Here is a 21,551-nt window from a genome sequence, read left to right as displayed (position 1 = left end):
CGCGGCGCGCAGACCCCCACCCACGTCCACCCGCAACTCCAGCTCGCCCCCCGCCCCGCACGCACATCCCCTTTCCGCTCTCTGCAACGCAGGGCGCCGAGCGGAGAGGAAGTTGCAAACCTGGGTTCCCCCTCGGCAGCCCCCACACTCCCACCACGACTCAACGATGAACTTAGTAAAAAATCTGCCGGGGCAGGAGGCATGTTCTGGGGCCAAACTCAAATCAGCAGCTCCGCATTCCTGAAGGGGAACTGCCTCCGACCCCGCCGGCTTTGGTGGAGCGGGGAAGGAGGCTGGGAGCAGGGTGGCTCCTCCTGGGATGACCCTGCCCTTGGCGGGTGGGGTGACCCAGGGCGGCGCCAGCCCCTTCCTATCTGTTCTCCGCACATCAGATGGGAATCAACCAAGAGCGCCGCCAGAATCCCGGGGCCCAGAGAAAACAGAAAGCTGTCTCCCCCTCCCTCCTCTTCTCCTTTGTCTCCGCCATCCGTGCCCAAGGTCTCTGGATCTGAGATTCCCAAACCTGGTTTTGCAACACTCCAGGGGAACTCCAATCATCTCCAGGGCTTTGTGAAAGGCTCGAAATTAATGAAATAAACGTTAATTAACTTTAATTACTTAACGGCAGGTTAGGACCCCTGATGGGGCAGGAGATGTTCCCAAATGAAAGGCACCATCCCAGGGTGTCCCAGCTCCCCAAGGGGGGATTTCAGGGCTCAGAAAGGGACACCCCGTTCCCAGGGGGGCAGAGGATTACTTTAGGACAGTTTGGGGCCAGGGAGGATTCTGCCCAGAGGGGCGGGGGGCTCTGTCCTGCCGGGTTCTCCCCCAACCCTCTTGCCAACCACCTCCATCTAGGCCTTCCTCCCCTCCCCTCCCATCCAAAACCCTCAGTGAGGTCCTCTCCACACAAAGCAAACTGGCTCCGTCCCTGTTTTAGGAAAGTCAGACCACAGAACGCTGTGTGACTTGCTCAGGCGCTTGGGCTGCTGGGAACACTCAGGGTGCTGCCCTTGTAGAGGAGTTACTCACCCGAAGTCTCAGAGGGCCCCTCACTCCGCACACCACGGGGCTAGGAGACTGGCCTTCTCCCGAGTTCAGGGATGGGAGCCCCAGAGGGGACCAGATGGCCCTGGTGGAGGGCAACTTACTCTCACGGCGTTTGACAAGGGCCCACATGTTTCCCTTCCAGGGAACAAATCTGCCCCATTAAAGCGTTACTCCGCTGGGGAAACACTGATGCAATATTGGAAACATGCTGGGCGCGCTGAGCCCGGAAGGAGAGGCAGGTCTCCGAGGGCCAGTGGGCGAAACTAACCCTGCCTGTCCACCCTCGCTGGCCTGGCAACTGGAGGGAGGGATTTCGGAGCAAACATCCGCACTAAGCAAGCCCGTGGGGCTGGTGGTGTAATTTTAGGGACAGCATCCGGGACAGACTTGGGGGTGTCTGGGGGATGGCGGCCTGGCTGCCTGGGCTCAGGCCGACCTGGAGTGTCCACTTCCCTGAGCCTGAACTTTACAGCAAAGATGCCTGTGGTTTGAGCCCCAGCAACACTGCTGATCTAAACAGCTTACTAACAAATGGAAAATATATAAACACATAGCAATTACCTCGAAGAAAAAAATTCATTAACCCCCCTGCCCCCCATGCTATTTGCAAAAGAAATAGTTGAGGAGAAATGTGGCTGAGTCCTAATTAGCTGTATGCTCTTTGCAAAAGCGTCCCCCCCCCCCCATCCCTCACTTCACAGTGAAGGTGACAGCCCAGATCAGTGGCTCTCAAACTGCATCACCATCACCCAGACACCCAGAAAAATGTACAAACAAAGATTGCTGGGCTCCACCCAGAGTTTCAAGCTTAGTGGGACTGGGGTAGGGCCAATAATTTGCCTTTCTAACAAGTTTCTTTCTTTTTTTAATTTTTTTTTAATTGATTTCAGAGAGGAAGGGAAAGAGAGAAACATCAATGCTAAGAGAGAATCATTGATCGGCTGCCTCCCGCACCCCCCTCTCCCCCCACTGGGGATACAGCCCGCAACCTGGGCATGGGCTCTGACTGGGAATCAAACTGTGACCTCCTGGTTCATATGCTGACGCTCAACCATTGAGCCACACCGGCCTGGCTCTAACAAGTTTCTTGATGCTCTGATGCTGGCGTGGGGGCCGTACTTTGAGAACCTTTCGACGAGATGAGGTTTAAGCCGCACCCTGAGCTAACCCTCTATCTCCATGTCCCTGTATTTCCCCCACACCAAGTCAGAGAGGGCTGATGTTTTACACTCCAGCCTGTCCCCCTGTCATCAGTACTGGGTCCACCTTTCAGGGGCTGGTCACCCTGCCACTGAGGGACTCCTGACCCTTCGGTGCGATCATCCCACTTGGGGTTAAGCCCAGCCATGTCCGCAGGGCCCGAAGCTTCCCCAGCGCTGAAGGCTGCTTTTCCTTTGTACCAAGCAGGGCTGGGCCTAATCCGCGCTAAGACCCAGGCAGGCCTGCTGAGCCGTGGGCTGCCTTCCGAGCGGCTGGCAAGGGCCCAGGGTACATCTCCAGGCCCCTCGATGTGGCCGAGTATCTGCCAAACACTTGTCCCGCTGCACACACATGGGCACGCACACACTTCGCCACACACGGAACCCCTGGCCGTCGGAAAACGCGCTCGACTTTGATGTACCTCTCTCTGCACATTTGTTTCAGCTCCTCTCTGGGAGCGAGGGCCGTATTTATCTTCTTGGCATGGGTTCTTAGAACACTTCCATTCAGGCAGCAGCAACACCACTCAGCTCCACCGTTTTACGAAGTTTATCAAACAGCAAAATATCCGGTCTCTTTGTCCAACGGATCTGGCGTGAATGTGCCTACAGCACTGCCTTTCCCCAGGCGGAGCCACACCCCCCTCCCTGTGCGGACCCCGCAAAACCCAGGGCTTCCTACGTAGGCTGCCAGGGCCCCCCGAAGCAGATGCAGGCCTGTGAGGCTTCTGAGCAGGGAGACCGAGCCACACGTAGGCCACACATGCACACGCTATGTTCACACGCCACCAACGGGGCTCGGGCTCCCGCGGCAGACTCACCACCCTCCGCTCCCCCCCAGGACCCTGGCCGCCATGGTGCCCTGCCCTCCAAGCGGGGGCTGCCTCTCAGATCATCACCATCATCTCAACCCCAAAGTTGGGGGCCTTTGTGGAGAGAGCCACCTCCTTTGCAGCCGAGGACTTGGGCCCTCCCCATCCACTTATTTTTAAAAAAATATTTTTATTGATTTCAGAGAGAGGAAGGGAGAGGGAGAGAAACATCAATGATGAGAGAGAATCATTGATTGGTTGCCTCCCACATGCCCCTGACTGGGGATGGAGCCCGCAACCCAAGCATGGGCTCTGACTGGGAATCGAACCATGACCTCCTGGTTCATAGGTTGAAGCTCAACCACTGAGCCACGCCGGCTGGGCCCTCCGCACCATTAAAAGGGACGGAGTGTTTCATAATCTCCACAGGTGGACTCAAGCCACACAGGCTGGTCTTCTCCCCTGCTCACCCTCCCCCCAAGCATCCTGCTTGCTTCCCAGGAATCATGCCAATTCCAGGCTGGGCTCTTTACCTCCAATCCTGCCTGAGGCCTCTCAGCCAGGCCCCTGGGGGTGGCCCATCCTCTCTGAGGGACCAGAGAGCCAGCACCTGGTGTGCCAGTGCTGTCACCAGGACGGCATCTATCACAGGGTTCCAGAGCCTGGCAAGTCCCCTTGGAGCCCTCCTTCCTCTGGCCAAACAGCCAGAGAGTAGCCGGGGCTGGGCAGGTGCCCTGACTTCGTAGCTGACAATGCCTACCAGGTGAAGGGCCCCTTTCTGGATGGAAATCTGTCTCAGAGGCTCAAATGTCGCCAGAAGACATATCCCTGTGTCCTGTTCCTGCAGCCCCCCTTCTCTGGGTTGGTGACCACCCATCACCCCCATCTTGGCCCATATGGCAATAAGTCTGTCATTTCTTCCTACTTAAATGCCTCTTCCCGCCAACATCCTTCTTCATTCCCCTGGCCACACCCCAGTTCCGGCCTTCGTCCCCTCACGCCCCCTGGACCGCTCTCTCACATACGACTGTCCCCTTCTCCCGCGTCCCCTGGCGACCTCGGTGAGTCACTGACTCTCTCTGTGCCCTGGTTTTCTCATCTGTGACATGGAGATAATGGCACCTCCCTCCAAAGGAAGTTAGAATTAAATAAGCAAAGGAACTGAGGGCCTGGCCTATATAGTACGTGCTCAATAAATGTTAGGTATTATCACTACTATTATTCTGCTCAAGCTGCCAAAATTATCTTCCCAAAGCACAGCCCTCATTTTGCTGCTGAACAGCAGCAGGAATAACGCTAACGCCCGTGGAGCACACCTGGGGGGCCGGGCCCTCTCCGCTGCTTCCCAACACTCTCGGGGCGCCCACTGCCCGAGGAGAGGGGCTCCGCTTTCCGCACCTGCGCATCGCGGGCCTGCCCAGCCCCCAGTGGCACATCTGCGGCTCCTTCACAAAACCCTCCGCTGGAGGCAGCCACGCTCCCTGCACAGATGTCCTGTCCACGTGGCCGGGGCACGGCCATCACCTTCTCTCCACCTGCCTGCATGTTGCTCAGCTCGGAGAGCTCCAAGATGTCTCTGCGACAGGGAGTGGCCCTTTTTCGTGGTCCTGGGGCTGTGCACTTGGGAGTCCACGGTCTGGTGCTCACGACCACCCAGGGGTGTTCTTCTCCACCTGGAAGTGACCTTGGAGAGCACCAGCCCTTCCTGCACGTCTGTCCCTCGGCAGGGGCAGCCTGTCTAATGCTCACAAACAGCGTGTTACTGTGTAGCTGTCCATGTGTCCAAATCTTGTGTCCCCAGAAGAAAAGAGTCGAGTAGGAAGGGTCTACCCCAGCTTTGGAGTGAGGGGACCCCCGTTCTGCCCAGCACAGTCTCTGCCCCGAGTGCTCAGATCCACTGGAGACAGACAGCGGGACATGCTGGGGACGGTGCCAGCTGGTGACGCCCCTGGCAGGAGGCCCTCCTGGCTCCATCGTGTAGGAGTGTGTGACCATGGACAGCTTCATTCCTCTGAGCTCTGTCTCCTCGTCTGTAAAGTAGAAATAACACAGCCACCTCCTGAGCAGATCAGATGATGAGAGTGGCTGGTGTGGACCTAACGTACAGCAGGCTCTCAGCACCGCCTCCTTCCCCATCAGTCAGCGCAAGGCCTAAGGTCAGGGGTCACTGTGCAAGCCCCCAACAACACGAACAGGGGCTGTAATGCCCTCCTCAGAGAACAGGCGTGTCTGCTTCCTTCCTTCACCCACAAGAACGATGAGCCCCTGGAGCCCCAAGACCAGCTCACTGTGCCGAGGAAGCCCCGAGGAGCGTGCCTGCTGTGACAGCCGAACACTCGGGGTGCAGAAAAGCCAGGGCACAGGCAGCTTGCCCCCGTCCGGGACCTCCTAGCCTTCCTCAGGACAGACAGTGTGGTTCTCACAGCCCAGGGGGCTTTGCCACTTGCCTGCCAGACACGCCGCCATGCCCCTCAGGTCCTCTTCCTCACCCATCAACACAGCCACTCCTTGGGGCCCACCACTTGTCATCAGCGCCTCACCCCTGGAGTCAGGCCACCTGGGTGAGACTCCCAATGAGCACAGCCGATGGGACCTGGCAGTTTCCTGAATCAGCCAATGGCAACAGCCTCCCTGATGGCCCCCGAGGAGGCATGCTTGTGGGACCTTCTACGTGAAATCCATGCGTGACCAGTAGGACATGGCAGATGTAATGGCATGAGTTCTGAGGCCTACGTCATAAAAGGCATTGCAGCCGCCACCTCGGTCTCCCGGACCCTTCGCTGTGGGGGAAGCCAGCTGCCGGGTTGGGAAGACACGCAAGCAGCCATGGGGAGGAACTGCCATCAGCAGCCAACGCCAACCTGCCAACCGAGTGAGCGAGCCCCTGGGAACCAAGTCCTGAGCCCAGGCCAAGCTTTCAGAAAACTAGTCCGGCCAAGACCTGGCTTGTGGTCATGAGACACCCCAAGACAGACCACTAAGCCATTCTGCTCCTCGATTCCTGGGACCACAGTCACGGACGTAGTTTGAAGCTGCTAAGTTTTGGGGTGCTTTGTTACACAGCATTAGGTGACTAATACACAGACTGATCCCAGTTTCGTCTTTTGTGAAATGTGACTTGAAAATGAAGTGAGATGGTGTTGGCCTGAACGCTGTAGGTGTCCTGTTGGGGGTGGGTATCATCATTAGTACCCATCCCCCCACCTCTCCGCTGGAGACCCCAGAGGAGCTGGGCAGAGCCCTCCCACCTCCTTCACTTGCTTTTCTCCTGGTCCGTTGTCAAGTTCAGGCCTGACTGTCTCTCTTCCTCCACTGTGAGAGAAACACTGGACTGGACAGATGTGTCTGTGACATGGTGGGGAGCACCCTCCAGAACTCTGGGCTGGGTCCAGGCTGGGTCCCACCCCCGTTCTCAGGGTGTTCAGTGGTGTGTGCTTGCATTTCTTTAGAAGGGCTCCAAATGTGATAATTACATACTTGTTAGCCCTGGAAAATAACAAATCTGGAACCGGCACTGTGGAACCAATGGATTTCCTGCCGAAGTGAGGTCAGCGGGGCTCTGGCCGGCTTTCCCGCAAGAGCCAAAGCTCAGCTCCAGAAAGCCCTGCAGGCACCCACCCAGGCCCCAACCCAGCCCGCATCACAGGGTCCCCACAGGCCTGTCCACTCAACTCTCCACCTCTCACAACAGTTGTTATAGTCATGGTTTCCTCACACCTGCCTGCTGGGCATGGCCTGGGCTTCCTCCTCCCTGCCTCCCCCATGAGAGAATCCAGAGCCGGGTGGGCAGACATGGACCGATGCCTGTGGAGCCACCTGCCCTCCCCCTGGAGTTTCCCTTGATTCCTGGGGACACCACTGTCTCCCTTCCTCCTGGCCCAACCCCTACCCTCCTCCCGCCCAGGCTCCAGCAACACTCAACAAAGCCCAGTTCCCCAAGCGCTGCTTCTCTCTCACCTCCGGGCTGTTCTCTCTGGAATGCCCTCTCTCCCTGCCCCTCCACACGCCTTCCCCTGGTTAACCCCGACCCCTCAACTTGGAAGCATCCCATAGATTCAGTCTGGAAGCATTCCACGACAGCTGCCCCCAACCCAAGGCCTGGACAGGTGCCTGTCGCACAGCCATTGACGCCCCGTGCTCCCTGGCTAGTCCGGCAAAACCCTCAGAGTGAGTGGTCGTGTCCGACTCTCCTCACGGTGCAGCCCCGGCTAGCACATGGCCAGCATTCGGTAAAGGATTGGTGAACAAACGAACGCATAAGATTAACTGATCAAAGTGTTAGAATTGCCAAGAAATTTCAACCTGGTGCCTTCTGTTTTACACAAAGTGCGAGTTCATCAAAGACTCCCCCACAAAACGGGAGGAGTGTGGTCCATGTGGGCACTTGCCCCAGAACCAGTTACAGACGTCACACAAAAGCCATGTGTGAGGCAGATACGGGTAAACCGGACCTCAGGATGCTGCCAATCCCAGGCCGAGCGCCACCTCTCAGCCCCAGGGAGGTGGGCAGAGAGAGAGAGAGGCTCGGGGTGGAGCCAGGCTCAAGAAATGTCTGAATAAACAGGGTCTGGGTCGCACCAGCGAAGCTGAACTACAGAATCACTCCTCTCAGCTTCCCAGGGGAGAAGGGGAGGCACAGTCGGCGGAAGGACAGGTGAAATCAGCAGAAGCGGAGAAGTAGGTCCCTCACTCCCCAGAAATCTTACTCAGAGACAGACGTCAGCCTGGACGGCGAGAACCACAGGCAAGGATTCTGGGTATCCACAGCCCAGAGCCTCCCCCCACCCCAGCCCCTTCTTTCTTTCTTTTCAATATCATGGCTGAGGAGGAAGCACCGGATCGGCACGTTTATTTACCATTCCTGAGCCTGACCCTCCAGGAAGAATGTCACTAATGAGAAACAATCGACTTTGCGCCCAAAGCCAGAACTTCCATAGGGATCCATGCAGGGTTTCAGAGTCGAAACAGGGCGAGGGGAATCCTGCCTGCCTTCCCTTTGAGGTAAAAGAAGGCAACGGACTGTTCTGTCTGGAAGGAAGTTTTGTGTGTGTCGAACAAATGTCAGAGGTGGGGTTGCTTCTCTCCCGCTGTCCCGGCCCCTCTGGATCTCCCCTGGGAGAAAAGAGGGCACACGCCTTCCTGGGGTGTGGGCGGAGGGAAGTGGAAACTAAAAGTGCTGTTAGGGACGGAAGTGTCCCGGACTCAAGAACTGACCCTACAGTGGAGGCCAGAAGTCCGAGCTCTGCTCTCCTCCCTCACGTCCACATCATGACTGTTCACACGGGGGAGACCCCGCCATCCCAGCAGGGCGCACGCTCTGTGAAGGCAGGGGCCCGTCCGGCTTGCCCTCTGCTGCATCCCAGTGCCAGCAAATGCGCGTCACATAGTAGGTCCCCTTATTAAACGGATGGATTACGCAATTAGCCAGCGTGAAACACTTGCATAGAAACAGCCAGTCGGTGTCATTTCCATTTTCTCAGCGGGCACAGAGATTTTCTTTTTTAAGTTTTTTTTTTTTTTTTTTTCATGACAGGACCTAGAATTATCTGGATCATCTGGTCAGTTCATCTCGCTGGGTCCATGGACAACCCATCAGTGCCAAGCGCTACTGCAACCCAACTGGTTATTAAACAGTGTGAACGGTGAACTTACAAATTCTCTTTAAACTCTGCCTCACATCTGGCTGTGACCGTGGGTCGTAAAACCTCTCAGGTGTTAGGCACGCTGTTTCATCTCGTCTCGGCTTAGCAGACACCGCTCTCCACCTACTGCAGGGCCACCGCAGCTGGGTGCCGCGGGAGTCTCCAGAAACTGCCGCTTGGCGAGCAGGAAGGCAGCGTAGGACTCCATCCGGGACCAGCCCTGTTCCCCATCAGGCTGGCCTAACTTCTCCCCTTTCAGAGAGAAGCCCTGACTGTCCTCCCTCTGGGAAGAGGAGGGTGTGCCTCGCGTGATGTGAGCTGCCTGGCGTTAGCTGAGAAGGCCTGGGAGACCCTGGATCTGCACGCAGATTCTGGTCCTGCCCCTAACTGGCTGTGCCCACCCTGGGCAGCCGGCTCCCTTCTGTGGCTCCGTCTCTGTAAAACGGGGAGAACTGTGCCTACTTCCTGAGGTGGTTGTGAGACTTCAACGAGTCAGTGCACACAGGCCCCGAGAGGTAGTGCCTGGCACACGGGAAGGGATGTGTTCTCGTCTGTTATCTGCACAGTGAGGTCTGTGGTCCTCCGGACCTCTTAGCCCTCGTAAGAAGGAAAACTCAGTCACTGAGGTGCCTTTTTTTGGGCATTTTTGATGCACCTGCCCCATCAAATGCATCCCAGACCATGTATGGCGCAAGAGAAGAGTTTGCACCAGTGATTTAAAAGGGGACCGCACAGGCTCCTCTAGGTGCCCTGACTTGCATGGGGGCAACCCTCCCAGGGGGCAACTCCAGCCACCCATCCAACCTGAGGGAGAATCTGAGGCCGCCTGCCGCCTCACTTCGGCTGGCAACACCGTCTCGGCATGGAAGTTGGCCTGTTCGAGTGGGAGAATGCCAGGGGGAACTGCTGGGTCTGGGAAGGGGTGGCGGTCCCCAAGTCTGTCTGCTCAGCCCCAGCCTCTGGCCTGTTCAGTCCGGGGGCAGGAGCCTTCCCTCACTTCGGTGATATAACCCAGAAGTCCGCGGCTTCTGCATAGTGTCACGATATTAACCGTCTCTTAAATTAACACAGTTCATCACATCCATTGAAACATAAGTGCTTATCAAATACCCCTCGTCCATGGGCATGGCGCATTTTTATGACGAAAAAACGAAGGCCTACTTTATCCCCGGAGGCAAAACGCTTGGCATCTAAGCCAGGCTGCCTGGCTTACGCTGTTGGTGGGGACACTTTTCCCGTGTCAGACTTGTGTCTTCCACAGTGAGTGGCTAGGTGCCTTCGCTGAATAGACGAAGGTGTCCCTTGTCAACACTAACATTCTCCTGAAAGGAAAACGATACCCACACACATGCAACCCAGTAACTATTGGAAAACGTTAAAAGTGACCATACAGGTTGCTTGCCCAGTGCTGGGATCCACTGGATCCCAAAGAACGGATTCCTGTGGCGAGGCCAGAGAGGAACTTCATTGGGAGCTGAGCCTCCCCAGGTGCTCTCATCGCTGCCGTCTGCAGGCTGTGATTAGGGGCCCTAATGGCCATAATGCCTCCAATGTGGTGTTTAAACCAATAAGGCTTCAGAGAAGTTACGGGATGTTTAATAATGGCTTAATGACTACTTTCGAGATGCAAGGCTTCTGGTTCCTGTTTGGCCTTGATTTATAGCCCAACTCCGGCTGAGGACAGCCAAGAAACCCCCCCTCAGCCCCCAGCGGAAGAGGGAGGTGTTCACACCAGGCTTCTTGGATTCCTTTAAAAACTGAGAATTCAAATGAAATACAAATGATGTTTGACTCCCCACCTTTCTCACTGGTCTCTTGAGGCACTAAAAATAAAAATAAAAAACCAGTGTGACCCAGACGTAGGGACTCCTCAGTCCACCGAAGTGAGCAGGACCCTCTGGTATTTCTGACCGGATCTTAGCTCGGGTCGGTTCTCTTTTCAGAAATTCTGAGCTACTGTGCAAGTCCTCCTTCCGCGAGGCTGGAGAGCCCCAGCCCTCCGTCCGATGTGATCCTCCCGCCCCTCCCTGCAAAAGGCAGGCCAGGGGCAGCAGAGCCCTTGGGTCTGAGCTGCAGGGGGCCTCTCCACAGTGGGTCCCCGGGCACCTCCAGGTCATTTGTCCGCTGAAGGCAGTCACTCCATGCCGAACCCGCCAAGTACCCCACCACCTGCTCCAAAGGCAGTCTCTAGCTGCCCCTGCGAGCCTCCCTGTCCGCGCCAGCCCTGCCCCTGTTTCAGACCCAGCAGGAATATACAGAGACTGAGGATTGACTCGGTTGACCAGTTAGATGAGGGCAGCAGCGGCTGGTTCAAGGTCCCACAGCCAGCATAGCGCCCAGCCCCCAGCCCCGATCAGAGCTGTTTCAAACAACACTCCGGTGACTCCTATTCCTGTGAGAAACGAAATCTCTAAGGGAGGTGATTTTACTGGAGGCAACATTTTCCCGGGTCCCAGCCCTTACCTGCCGTGGTTCTCATCCCGGGCTGCCGGACTACAAGTTCATTTTGGGGCAGAAGGAGGGAGGACTCTATCCCAAACGGCTTCACCCCCTCTAGACCGGATATCAGCACCAAGGTTGCTGCTCTGAACAAGGGCCTCACCCAGATGGGCAGACAAAAGGGCCTTCCCTGGTCCTCCAACCGCCTCGGATACTCGGGTTGGGGTGAATCGGGGGGCTCCCGGCCTCCGAGGGGTTAACCCGCGCGGGGCCGCACGTGACGTGGATGGTTCCAGCCCAGGCGCTGCCCCCTCCAGGCCTCCCCCCACCACCCCCGCGGTGCACGCCGCTCCCGGGGGCTCCGCGCCCCCGCGCCCAGGTCCCTCCCCCTTGGCGGGCGCTCACAAGCCGCGCCGGCTGCGCGAACCCGGGAGCCCCGGCGGCCTGTGCGCCCCGAGCCGGCATGGACCCCGAGCGCTGCGCGCCTTTCGGCGTGGGGCCCGGGCCCGACCCCTACGCGGCCGCTGGGGACGAGCCTCCGGGCGGCCAGGGGACCCCCGCCGCCGCGTCTCACCTGCACCCCGCGCCGCCCCGAGGCCCACGACTGACCCGCTTTCCGGCCTGCGGGCCTCTGGAGCCCTACCTCCCGGAGCCGGCCAAGCCGCCCGCCAAGTACCTGCAGGACCTCGGGCCCGGCCCGGCGCTCAACGGCGGCCGCTTCTACGAGGGCCCGGCGGAAGGTAACGCGGGTGGAGCGCGCGGTCGACCTGCTCCCCTTCCCTCCCCGGCCGCCCGGCCTCCCGCTTCCCCTCCCGCTCGCTGGTTTCTCAACTTCGTGACCCTCCCGCACGCACACGGCTCCCTCGGCAGGAAGCGGCCCGCGCGGGTCCGGGCCGGGCACAAGCCAGCGGTGCGGGAGGCAGGGCCACGTGTGCCCTCGGCGGCGGGAATGGGAGGCGGAGGTCGAGAAAGGGTGGAGCGGCGAAGGCTCGGGGCCCAGTCGGACCCGAAGGCGGCCAGAGCCGGGAAGGAGAGTCATGCTTGGCGGAGCGGGGCTGGCGCTGTCACCCACCCAGAAGCCCCGACCGGCCAGGGCCCCGGTGCCACACTGAGCCCCGGGCCCCGATGCGGGGAGAGGAGCGCGGCTTTTTTGCGTGTAGCTCCTGTTGCCGCCGCCGAGGCTGGGCCCCGACCCAGGATGGCCAAGCCGGGCCTGCCGAGGGCTGTGGCCTGGCCGCCGCCGGCCTCTCCTCCCAGGCCCAGCCTCCGCGGGGAGGGCGCTCACGGTGACGGCGGCCGGTCCCCGGTGCCGGGGCCAAGCTCTCTACGGAATAACTGCTCTAATTTCTCAGACTAACCTGGCCTCCCGTCGTTATAACCGGCGATGGCCCCCCTCTCGCGGTCTGGGCTTCCCCGCACCGGTCGCCGCCGCCGGGCCCTCTGGAGCAGCCCGGGCGGCCTAATCCCGGCGCCTGGGCGTTCTGGGCGCGAAGGCCGGTTGGACCGCGCCACCTCCCGAGATGGAGCCTGAATGTCCCGGCCGGGCAGGCGGGCCCGCAGTCCCGCCAGCGCCCGCTGCACGGGGGGCGGACCTGTAGGAATCCGGGCGCCCGCGCCGCCCCATCCGCGCCGCCCCATCCCGCAGCTCAGGCCCAGAGCTGGAGCCCCCGAGATCGGCCCAACCCGCCGCCGCCCCGCTGGCGCCTCGCGGGCCTCCGCGGAGTGGACGGGCAGCTCCGGCCTTCGCCCCGCCGGCGGTGGGAGTGAGCAGAGGAGGCGGGAGGTGTGTGGGGGTCAGCGGAGGAAATGAGCGAGGCCGCGGAGCTCCGTGTCTGTGCCCTTTGAAAGAGGCTCTCCTGATAAAAACCACAGTCGGGACTTAATGAGAAGCAGTTGGCCCGGCTCCTCTGATCCCAGCCAGAGGCGGCGGTCGCGCTGCGCCCGCAGCACCGCCGGGGACAGGTACCCAGCCGAGCGGGGCGCGCGGCGTCGGGCAGGACCCGCCGCGGGCCCGGGTCCCTGCTGGGCGCGCCGGATCCCGCACGGACCGCGGGGCGCCAGGGCCCGCCCGGCGGCGCTGGAGCAGAAGGAGCGGAGGGAGGAACCGGCGACGGCGAGGGGGTCGGCAACGAAAGGCGCGGAAAGAAAACCGAAGCGTGTAAACAACCCAAAAGAGGGAAAAAGAAATTGAACAAAGCATCGGGGGAGAGGGGTGATAACGAAAAGTAGAGGCGCTGGCGAGCTGGCAGGACGGCAAGGAACAGAGGAAGAGCGAACGAGGAAAGAAACCAGCGGAGATCGAACGAAGCGGGTAAATGGAGGAGAGAAAAAACGAAGAGAGTAGGAGCAGGAAAAAAACGAAAGAAAAGGGGACATCCCAAGAGAGCAAAAAACAGCCAAAACGACGAGTGGGAGAAGGAAAGGAACGACTCAAGCCGAGCGGAGGACAGGCCGAACGAAAAGGAGGCGCCGCGGTGCGAGCGGAGCCTGGGAAGAGCCGTGGCGCGCCCGGCGCTGCGGCTGGAACTGGGCGGCGGGCGCGCGGCCTGCGACCTGCGGCGGAGCCGGCTGCCGGGAGGGAAGGCCCCGGAGAGCGGGGCGCGCGGTCTTCAGGTGGGACGTGCGGGCAAGCGGGGAAGCCGCCTTATTTCCCGGCGTTTAAAGTAACGGGCACGGATGTTTCCAGTTCAGACCAGTGAGCGCGCAGCTGCTACCCATCTGCGGCGCGATATTGGCCGCAGCCGGGCCGTTGCGCTCCCCAGAGCCTGGCGCGCCGCGCTCCTCTACGGCTCTTGGGGGAGAGCGCCCGGCCCTGCCCCGACCCCGCCGCGTCCAGGAGTTGGGGTCTACCTCATGCCCTCTGTGTATGGCTGCTCAGAGCGCCGGAGAGCTGCCCTCCGGGTCCTTCCTGCTCTGCCCGGGGCCGCGCCGTCTGTCCCTTTGCTTGGCTTCCTGACCTCGGACCTCGCCTGCTGGGGCGGAGGCCCTGAGCTGGGTACCTATAGGAGCCGCACTCTCCTGCGGACCATGACTCGAGGGGAGTTCCAGCTTATTGGCTGGGAAACTAGGGAGAGCACGGGGTCCCACACGCGACGTTTATGTCCACACGGGCCTCAGGTCTTCAGCCAGAGTTGCAGTAGCCCTCGCCTCCGCTAGCACTGAGGGTCGCTTGGGAAACGGCGCGAGCGCGGAGCAAGCTGCGGAGCAAGTTCAAAGCCGGGTAGCTGGTTCTGGGGCCTCAGTGGAAGCCATCGTGGGGGCAGTAGGGCTCCCATGCTGCGCGGCTCTGAGGCTGCAGCTAGTAGGGCGCTGGCAGCCCGTGCGGTGGGAGTGCTGGGAGCGTCAGAGAGTCAGGGACGGAGCTCCGAGGCCCCTCAGAGGTCCTTGTCCTGGCACCTGCCTTCCGCCTCCACCCCAACCCCTGGCTGCTGTGGTGCTGCGGCTAGGCAGGCCCTAGGCACGCAAGCGTTGAGCCCGGCGCTCCCAGTGTCCAACACGGGGCTCCCCTTTAACGCCCAGTGTCCCCACCAGGTGCAAGTGACTCCCACACAGCCTATAGGCGCTGGGCCTTAGACGCTAAAATTCAAACTGCTGTCCTGCCCAGCGGCTCTCCGCCCACCTCCACCTCTTCTCTGGGTTTCCATCCTCAGGAGGCCGCCCTATCCTCCAGAGAGGGGGACCACGCCCTCCCCGAGTCCTCAGGCAGATGGGGAGGGTTCCGGGCAATGGCAGGAGGGAGAAGCTCTGGTCCCCTGACAGGGTTGGAGACTGGGCAGGCGTGGGAGGCCACCCCAGGCGGGCAGGCTGTGCTTTTGGGGGGAGCCATCCTGAGAAGTCCCGCTGCACATTCCTCCCTGATCCTGGGCGGCTGACTCAGGGAGGCAAGCCCTGCAGCCCCAGATCGGGTGGCTTCCTCTGGGAAGATCCCCTTGGAACAGATATGAGGGCCCAAGAGGCAGCAGAGCAAGCCCCAGGGCTTTGGACTGAGGGCACTGCCCTCTGCAGTGAAGTCCACACTCCCCTGGCCCCGTCCCTGAGCCACACTCACCCTGTACGCCCAGTCCAGCAGGACCTCCCTCTGGACCTGAGACTCCGGCCTGCTGTGTGTCAGACCTTGTCAGTCTCCGCGTCTTCCTGACCATTTCCAATTATTCGGTTGAACTTCCATAAGCCCTTCTTCCTAAGCTCCTACCGAGTGGACTTGCCCCTAGAACAGCCGTGGGCAAACTACGGCCCGCGGGCCGGATCCGGCCCGTTTGAAATGAATAAAACTAAAAAAAAAAAAAGACCGTACCCTTTTATGTAATGATGTTTACTTTGAATTTATATGAGTTCACACAAACACTCCATCCATGCTTTTGTTCCGGCCCTCCAGTCCAGTTTAAGAACCCACTGTGGCCCTCAAGTCAAAAAGTTTGCCCACCCCTGCCTTAGAACGACGACAAAACGTGGCCCAGAATGGAAGCCAGAGCGGGAGCACTTCCTCCTCTGCTGTCTGTGAGGCTCCACCTCAGTCGTGAGGGGCACCTGTGCACAGCCCGCAGGCAGGCCCTACCTGACTCCCCCAAGCCTCCAGGACACACAACTCGGAGCTTATTTCGGCTCCTAGGGGTCCTGGAAAGTCCCTGACCACCTTCCAGCCGAGGGGCACCTTGCACAACGTGTCCTCTACACGCACATAGGGATTCATCAGCCCCGGAACCCCAGAAGCCATCTCCCCAGTCCCATCCTCCCCCTAACCCCCTCAATGACAGCTGTGATCCTAACACAAATCCTGGGGAAGAAACTGCCTCTCGGTGCCAGCTCGCTGGGCCTCCAGGGCCAGGCCCTGCTGGGGACAGGGACCAGGGCCAGGGAGGGGCCCTGTGAGTCAGTGGGGCATCTTTGTGGCGTCGCTCCTGCCATCCCAGCAGACTGTTGCGTGGAGGTCTCATGGTGACGCTGCTGGGGGCCTCGCCAGAGGGAGAGAGCGGGCAGTAGGGTGACCTGTTTCTCACTGTGCCCTGGTTCTGGCAGGACTCGCCAAGCTTCCAGGGGGAGGGGGAGTGCCCTGGGGTAGGGCTGCTGGGGACCGTCCCAGTCGCCACTCAGGTCCCCCTGCTTGTCAGGCTCTTGAGGAGGGAGGGGGCAGGCTATGATGGGAAACATGGGGTTGGGGGCTGTGCCCTGTTTCGACACTGGTTGCCCAACTCCCTTTCTCTGCGTACAGCCTACCTCCTGCCTCTATTGCTGGGGCTTATGTTCTTGCCCAAACAGTACAATGTGGGCAGGAATGAGATAACGCCTCTGGAAGCTTCTTTGCCCCCTCTTGTCCTTCATACCCCAGGGCTAGGGGATTTGACTTAGCCCTGAGACTTGGGGTCCAGACCAGCAAAGATTATCAGCATCCCTGTCATGGGCATGAGGACATGGGAACCAAGGACATGGGAACAAGGGACCAGGAGGCACTTTCTGGCAGGGGCAGGGAGATAGATGTCCACCCTCCCATCCTCACCCCCTCATCCCACCCCTGTGCCAGGCCCTGCCATGGCGCCAATCCTGGCACCTCCCCACCCTGTGGGATGTGCCACCCCAGAGCGCTTCCCCGAAATGGACCTCCTCTGGCACCGGCAGATCCGCCCAGACCACAGACAGCCCGGTTCCCCTGGGCCCCCTCCCAAGCTGGAGGCTCAGCAGGACGACTCCTCATGCCAGGCTCCCATGGAGGGTGGCTGCCTGAGGAAGGGAAGAAAAAGGAAGGGGGAGGCGGGGACTGAAGCATCAACAGTCTTCCCCTCCCTCCATTCCACCCACAAAACCCTCTGGTTCGGTTTCCATCCTTTCTGTGTTTCCATTGCAGCCGAGGAGAAGGCCTCCAAGGCAGCCAACTTCCCCCAGCTGCCCTTGGACTGCCCAGGGGGCCCCAGAGAAGGGCCCTCCACCCTGGGAGGCTCCCCGGGCCCTTGCCTGGCCAGCCTGCGCGTCCCCCTGTCCCCGGGACTCCCTGACTCCATGGAGTTGGCCAAGAACAAGAGCAAGAAGCGCCGCAACCGCACGACCTTCAGCACGTTCCAGCTGGAGGAGCTGGAGAAGGTCTTTCAGAAAACCCACTACCCCGACGTGTACGCCCGGGAGCAGCTGGCTCTGCGCACCGACCTCACCGAGGCCCGGGTTCAGGTGAGGGCACCCGACAGCGGGTCAGGCTGCGGAAGGGCTGGGAGAGGTGGGCACCAGCATCCCCAGAACTGCCTGTCCCAGGTGCCTGCCCTCCTGGGCTCACCCTCCATGCCCAGCTCTGCTGGGGCCACAGGCTGGCAGCTCAAGTTGAGGCTTAGCCCTGGGTATGGGGTTGGTGGCCTCTGCGTGGCAGTCCCATCTGCGCGCACTAGCTGACCGGGTGATTGGGGACATGCCATTGAATGTCTGGGTTCCGGTTTCCCAGTTCAGGGAGCCCCAAAGGGCAGCCTGTGGAAGCCGTGAGATGCTGAGCACGTATCAGCACTGCTTCCGAGGTGGCTGTGGGAAGGGAGGGTCTGGGGGTGGGGGGAGGTCGTCTGGGGCTCAGTGACTCTCAAGCCATCCTGAGCCAGCCTTTCAGTCCTACCAACACTCAGACCCTGGCCAGGAGCCCCGCCCCACCCAGCAAACCTCCCAGAGGGGGAGGCCCCAGACTTCTGGAGGGGCCGTGGCCGGCTTCACAAGTGTGGAGCCCAGCCTGTGGGGATGCGGGTGGGGTTGGGGGCCTAGGAACAAGGGAGAGGGAGACAGGAAGTCGGTGCCTAAGGCATTTTGGACGTGGGAACGATCTTGAAGGTGGCAGGCAGGGTTGGTGATGGGATGGGAGGCTCCATGAGAATCAGGCCCAGGAGGAGGTGGCCGCTGTGGCCTTGCTGGGAATTGGCCCGACACAGCAGGTCCCTGCCCTGCCGAGCAGGAGGCCCTGGGAGAGGGCTGGGGTGGACTTCTGGGGAAAGGCACAGAGGAGATTTCTAAACGGGAGACTTCGTAGGGGCACAGCTCACGCTGTCACCCCTGCGGGGCCTCTCTAGAACCTGTGAAATCACTGGCGTGGGGCAGCTCTGGCAGGATATGGGGGCCGTCAGGCCAGTGCCGCCCAATAGAGAAGGCCCTCCCGGCTGGATCCCACACAGGACCAGAGGGGCTTGGGCTGTCCCCCCTTCTGTGCTGGGTTCTCCTGCCTCCATGTTCCTCCCACAGCAGATTTCTGGAACTGTCCACCGCACTCCCCAGGGCCTGGGGCCATCAGAGGGAGGTGGCCAACAGCCACGACAGCCCTGATTACATAAGCATGAAGTCAGAGCAGCAGGTCTCCCTCCGAGGCCTCAGCCAGCCTCCGGGCTGGGCTCTGACCAGCTACTCCTACGGAGCTGCTCTGGGACGTGGACCCTTCCTCTCCTTGGCCTTCTCAACCTGGAGGGGTGCGGGCGCAGCCACAAGGCCCCAGACCTAGTCCAGCAGCTTCCTAATGACTGAGGCCCTCGAGTAGGGTACTTCCTCTGACAGGAGAGGAAGGCTGGGAGCTGGCAGGTGGGCGGCCCTCCCTGAGCTTGCCCAGGCCTGCTGTGGGGTCTCTGCAACCCCAGGTTGGGGGTGGGATGTGCCTGGCTTCTTAACTCAGGGCCTGACCTGCCTGCATGGGTAGGATGACGGGGGTGAGCATGAGGGGCTTGGGTGAGGTCACTTACACACTCATACACGCATGTGCATGGGCATGTGCGTGCGTACACAGACACACACACACACACACACACACAGCCGCTTCTGTTTGCAGCCCCAGCCAGATCCCTAGAAAGCAGGGGGATGGCTTTGGTTTGGCTCAGTTTTGACATTGCCAACGTCTAGTCCAGAGGCCGACACATAAATGATAGCCAGCTGCCACCCTGTGGGACACAGCCATCAGCTCCCCCAGCCCCTTCCACTCCTCGGGGCCGCCTTACCACCCCCTCGGCCTCTCCCCTCTGCCCCCAGGTCTGGTTCCAGAACCGCAGAGCCAAGTGGCGGAAGCGGGAGCGTTATGGGAAGATCCAGGAGGGGCGGAACCCCTTCTCGTCTGCCTATGACATCTCTGTGCTGCCCCGAACGGACAGTCACCCCCAGGTGAGACACCCCCCCCCCACCCCCCTCCCACTCCTGCAGAGTTGGACGTGACCGTGTCCCGTGGGGTAGCCAGTGAGAGTGTGAGCTCTAGCCCTGGGGAGACCTGGAGTGGCCTCGGGGCCTGTGTGACTTGGGCAAACCATGTCTTCCGCTGGCCAGCGGGGCCCTCGTCGCCCTGACAGCACAGAGCAGCTGGCACAGAGGACTCTGAGGAAAACTCATTTGAGAAGCAGTGCCAGGGCCTGAGATGCCTCTGCGAGTGTAGGGGGAGGAGGGTGGCAGATTCTAGACCTGTGCCAAGTGGAGGCTTCTTGGGAAGTGTCCGGAGCCCTAAGGGCAAAGAGAGAGCCCTGGTTAGGGGCCAGTCCCGGGGCTCCGGACTCACGGGCCTGCTTTCTCTTTGCAGCTGCAGAACTCCCTGTGGCCCAGCCCCGCGTCTGGGAGCCCCGCTGGGCCCTGCCTTGTGTCTCCAGAGGGCATCCCCTCCCCGTGCATGTCTCCGTACTCCCACTCGCACGGGAACGTGGCTGGCTTCATGGGGGTGCCGGCCTCCCCCGGGGCGCACCCTGGCCTCTACTCCCTCCACAGCTTCTCCCCGGCCCTGGGGGACCACAGCTTTGAGGCCGCCCCGGATGTCGACTATAAGTCTCCAAGCCTCGTCTCGCTCAGGGTGAAGCCGAAGGAGCCGCCCAGCCTGCTGAACTGGACCACGTGATCAGACGTGTGGACACGCAGACCAAGCTGCCACCCCTTCCCTGTGCCCGGCTGCTCCCACCCCACCCTGGCCTCGATGCCAGAGAGACACACCTTTGCCTCTGAGCTCCAGATGGTCCCCAGGGCGGGCAGAGCAGCTGGAGTCCTCAGCCTCTCGCTGAGTCTTTTCTCATATAATAAGGCGGGCTGCCCCGGAGAGAGGGCATCGAAGCCGGTGGACTCTTCCTACCACGCACTGGGTCCCCTCACCCACACGCTGGGCTGGAGAGACTCCGTCCTGCCTCCTTCAGACTCCGTCCAAGGGTCACTCTTGCCCCTCCGACTGAACTGGCTTCATTGGCTCTTCATCTGGGGAAGGCAGGAAAATGGGAGCAGGACAGGGTTGAAGCAGGGGATCTGGTGATTTAGGGCAGTGGTCGGCAAACTCATTAGTCAACAGAGCCAAATATCAACAGTACAACGTTTGAAATTTCTTTTGAGAGCCAAATTTTTTAAACGTAAACTATAGAGGTAGGTACATTGTTATTAACTTAATTAGGGTATGCCTAAGGCTTAGGAAGAGCCACACACAAGGGGCCAAAGAGCCACATGTGGCTCGCATCTCCTAAGACCACCTGGGGCCTCACTCCCCCTCCCACCACCAGGGGGCGTGCACCCAGCATCTGGCATTGACGAGGGCCTGGAAGCCGAATGGAGCTGGTGTTCAGGTCTTCCCTGCTCCAGCAGCCCCTTCCTCCTCCCCTGCGCCCCTCCCCAACATGCGGTGGAGTCCTCCCCTCCAAGGGGCAGGCGTCCTACCAGAAACCACCAAATGCTTGGATTCTCCTCCATGGGGTCAGGCCAGAGCTATGCCATGGAGACCCTACCTAGCTCCCTTCGTTTACTCGTTGGGCGTTGGTAAGAAAGATGTCCCCACTTTTATAAAGATGCGTTTGTAAAAACAAGTGCTGCCCGGCATAATAATAAAGGGGCAGTGTTTTGGACCCGGTGATTGCGTATTTCAGGGGTGGGCACTGGGTAGCCCTAGGACTGGTCTGCTCAGGGCCCCGGCTGGGCCAGGCCCTCAAGGCTGGTGCCTGCCATGCCTGCCCAGGCTCTGTGTACAAGGTGCCAGGTCTCATTAAGAGGGCACATTGGTGGTGGGAAGGGGAATGAATGGAAGACCAGCAAGCCCACTGAGGGCTGTGAGCTCCCCTGGGCGGACCCCAGAGCCGTGGGGGTGGGGCGGCTCCTTCCCCCAGACGCCCCGGGAGCGTGTCTGGGCTGTGGGCAGAGACGAAAGCCAGGACCCTTTCTTGTGGTTTCAGAGTATTACCCATTCTATCCTTCATCCCCACTCTGCCTTATCTCCACAGCCCGGAAGGCAGGAAAAAGCAGGGCTGGCCCTCCCACCCTCGGTAAATCCCACCACTGCTCCGAGCTCAGCTCAGCCAGCAGCCCCCCACCCCGGTGCCTCCTCTCCCATCCAGGCGCAGAGAGCCAAGCACAGACTCTGTGCTGGGCTTATTCCCAAAGGGGAGCGAGTCCCTGGGACTAGACGCGTGTCCCCGAGGAAACCCGTGTCCTTCTCCTCCCTTCCCTTCCCTTCGCTCAGGGCC

At 60.5% G+C, this 21,551-nt stretch overlaps 1 protein-coding gene across 1 annotated transcript; it reads left to right on the top strand.

Moving 5' to 3' along the window:
• Positions 1-11,605: 11,605 nt before the first annotated feature.
• On the top strand, positions 11,606-19,954 carry ALX3 (ALX homeobox 3; the record flags this gene model as incomplete). The annotated part of the gene is made up of 4 exons (XM_081111888.1): positions 11,606-11,882; positions 16,982-17,298; positions 19,111-19,239; positions 19,646-19,954. The coding sequence occupies 4 exons, from the start codon at positions 11,606-11,608 to the stop codon at positions 19,952-19,954; spliced, it is 1,032 nt and encodes a 343-aa protein (XP_080968014.1).
• Between the last annotated feature and the right edge of the window lie 1,597 nt (positions 19,955-21,551).

This window comes from Myotis nattereri (assembly GCF_964212035.1).
Source record: "Myotis nattereri genome assembly, chromosome: 18".
Taxonomy (NCBI): domain Eukaryota; kingdom Metazoa; phylum Chordata; class Mammalia; order Chiroptera; family Vespertilionidae; genus Myotis; species Myotis nattereri.
This window is presented reverse-complemented; position numbering and strand designations above follow the sequence as displayed.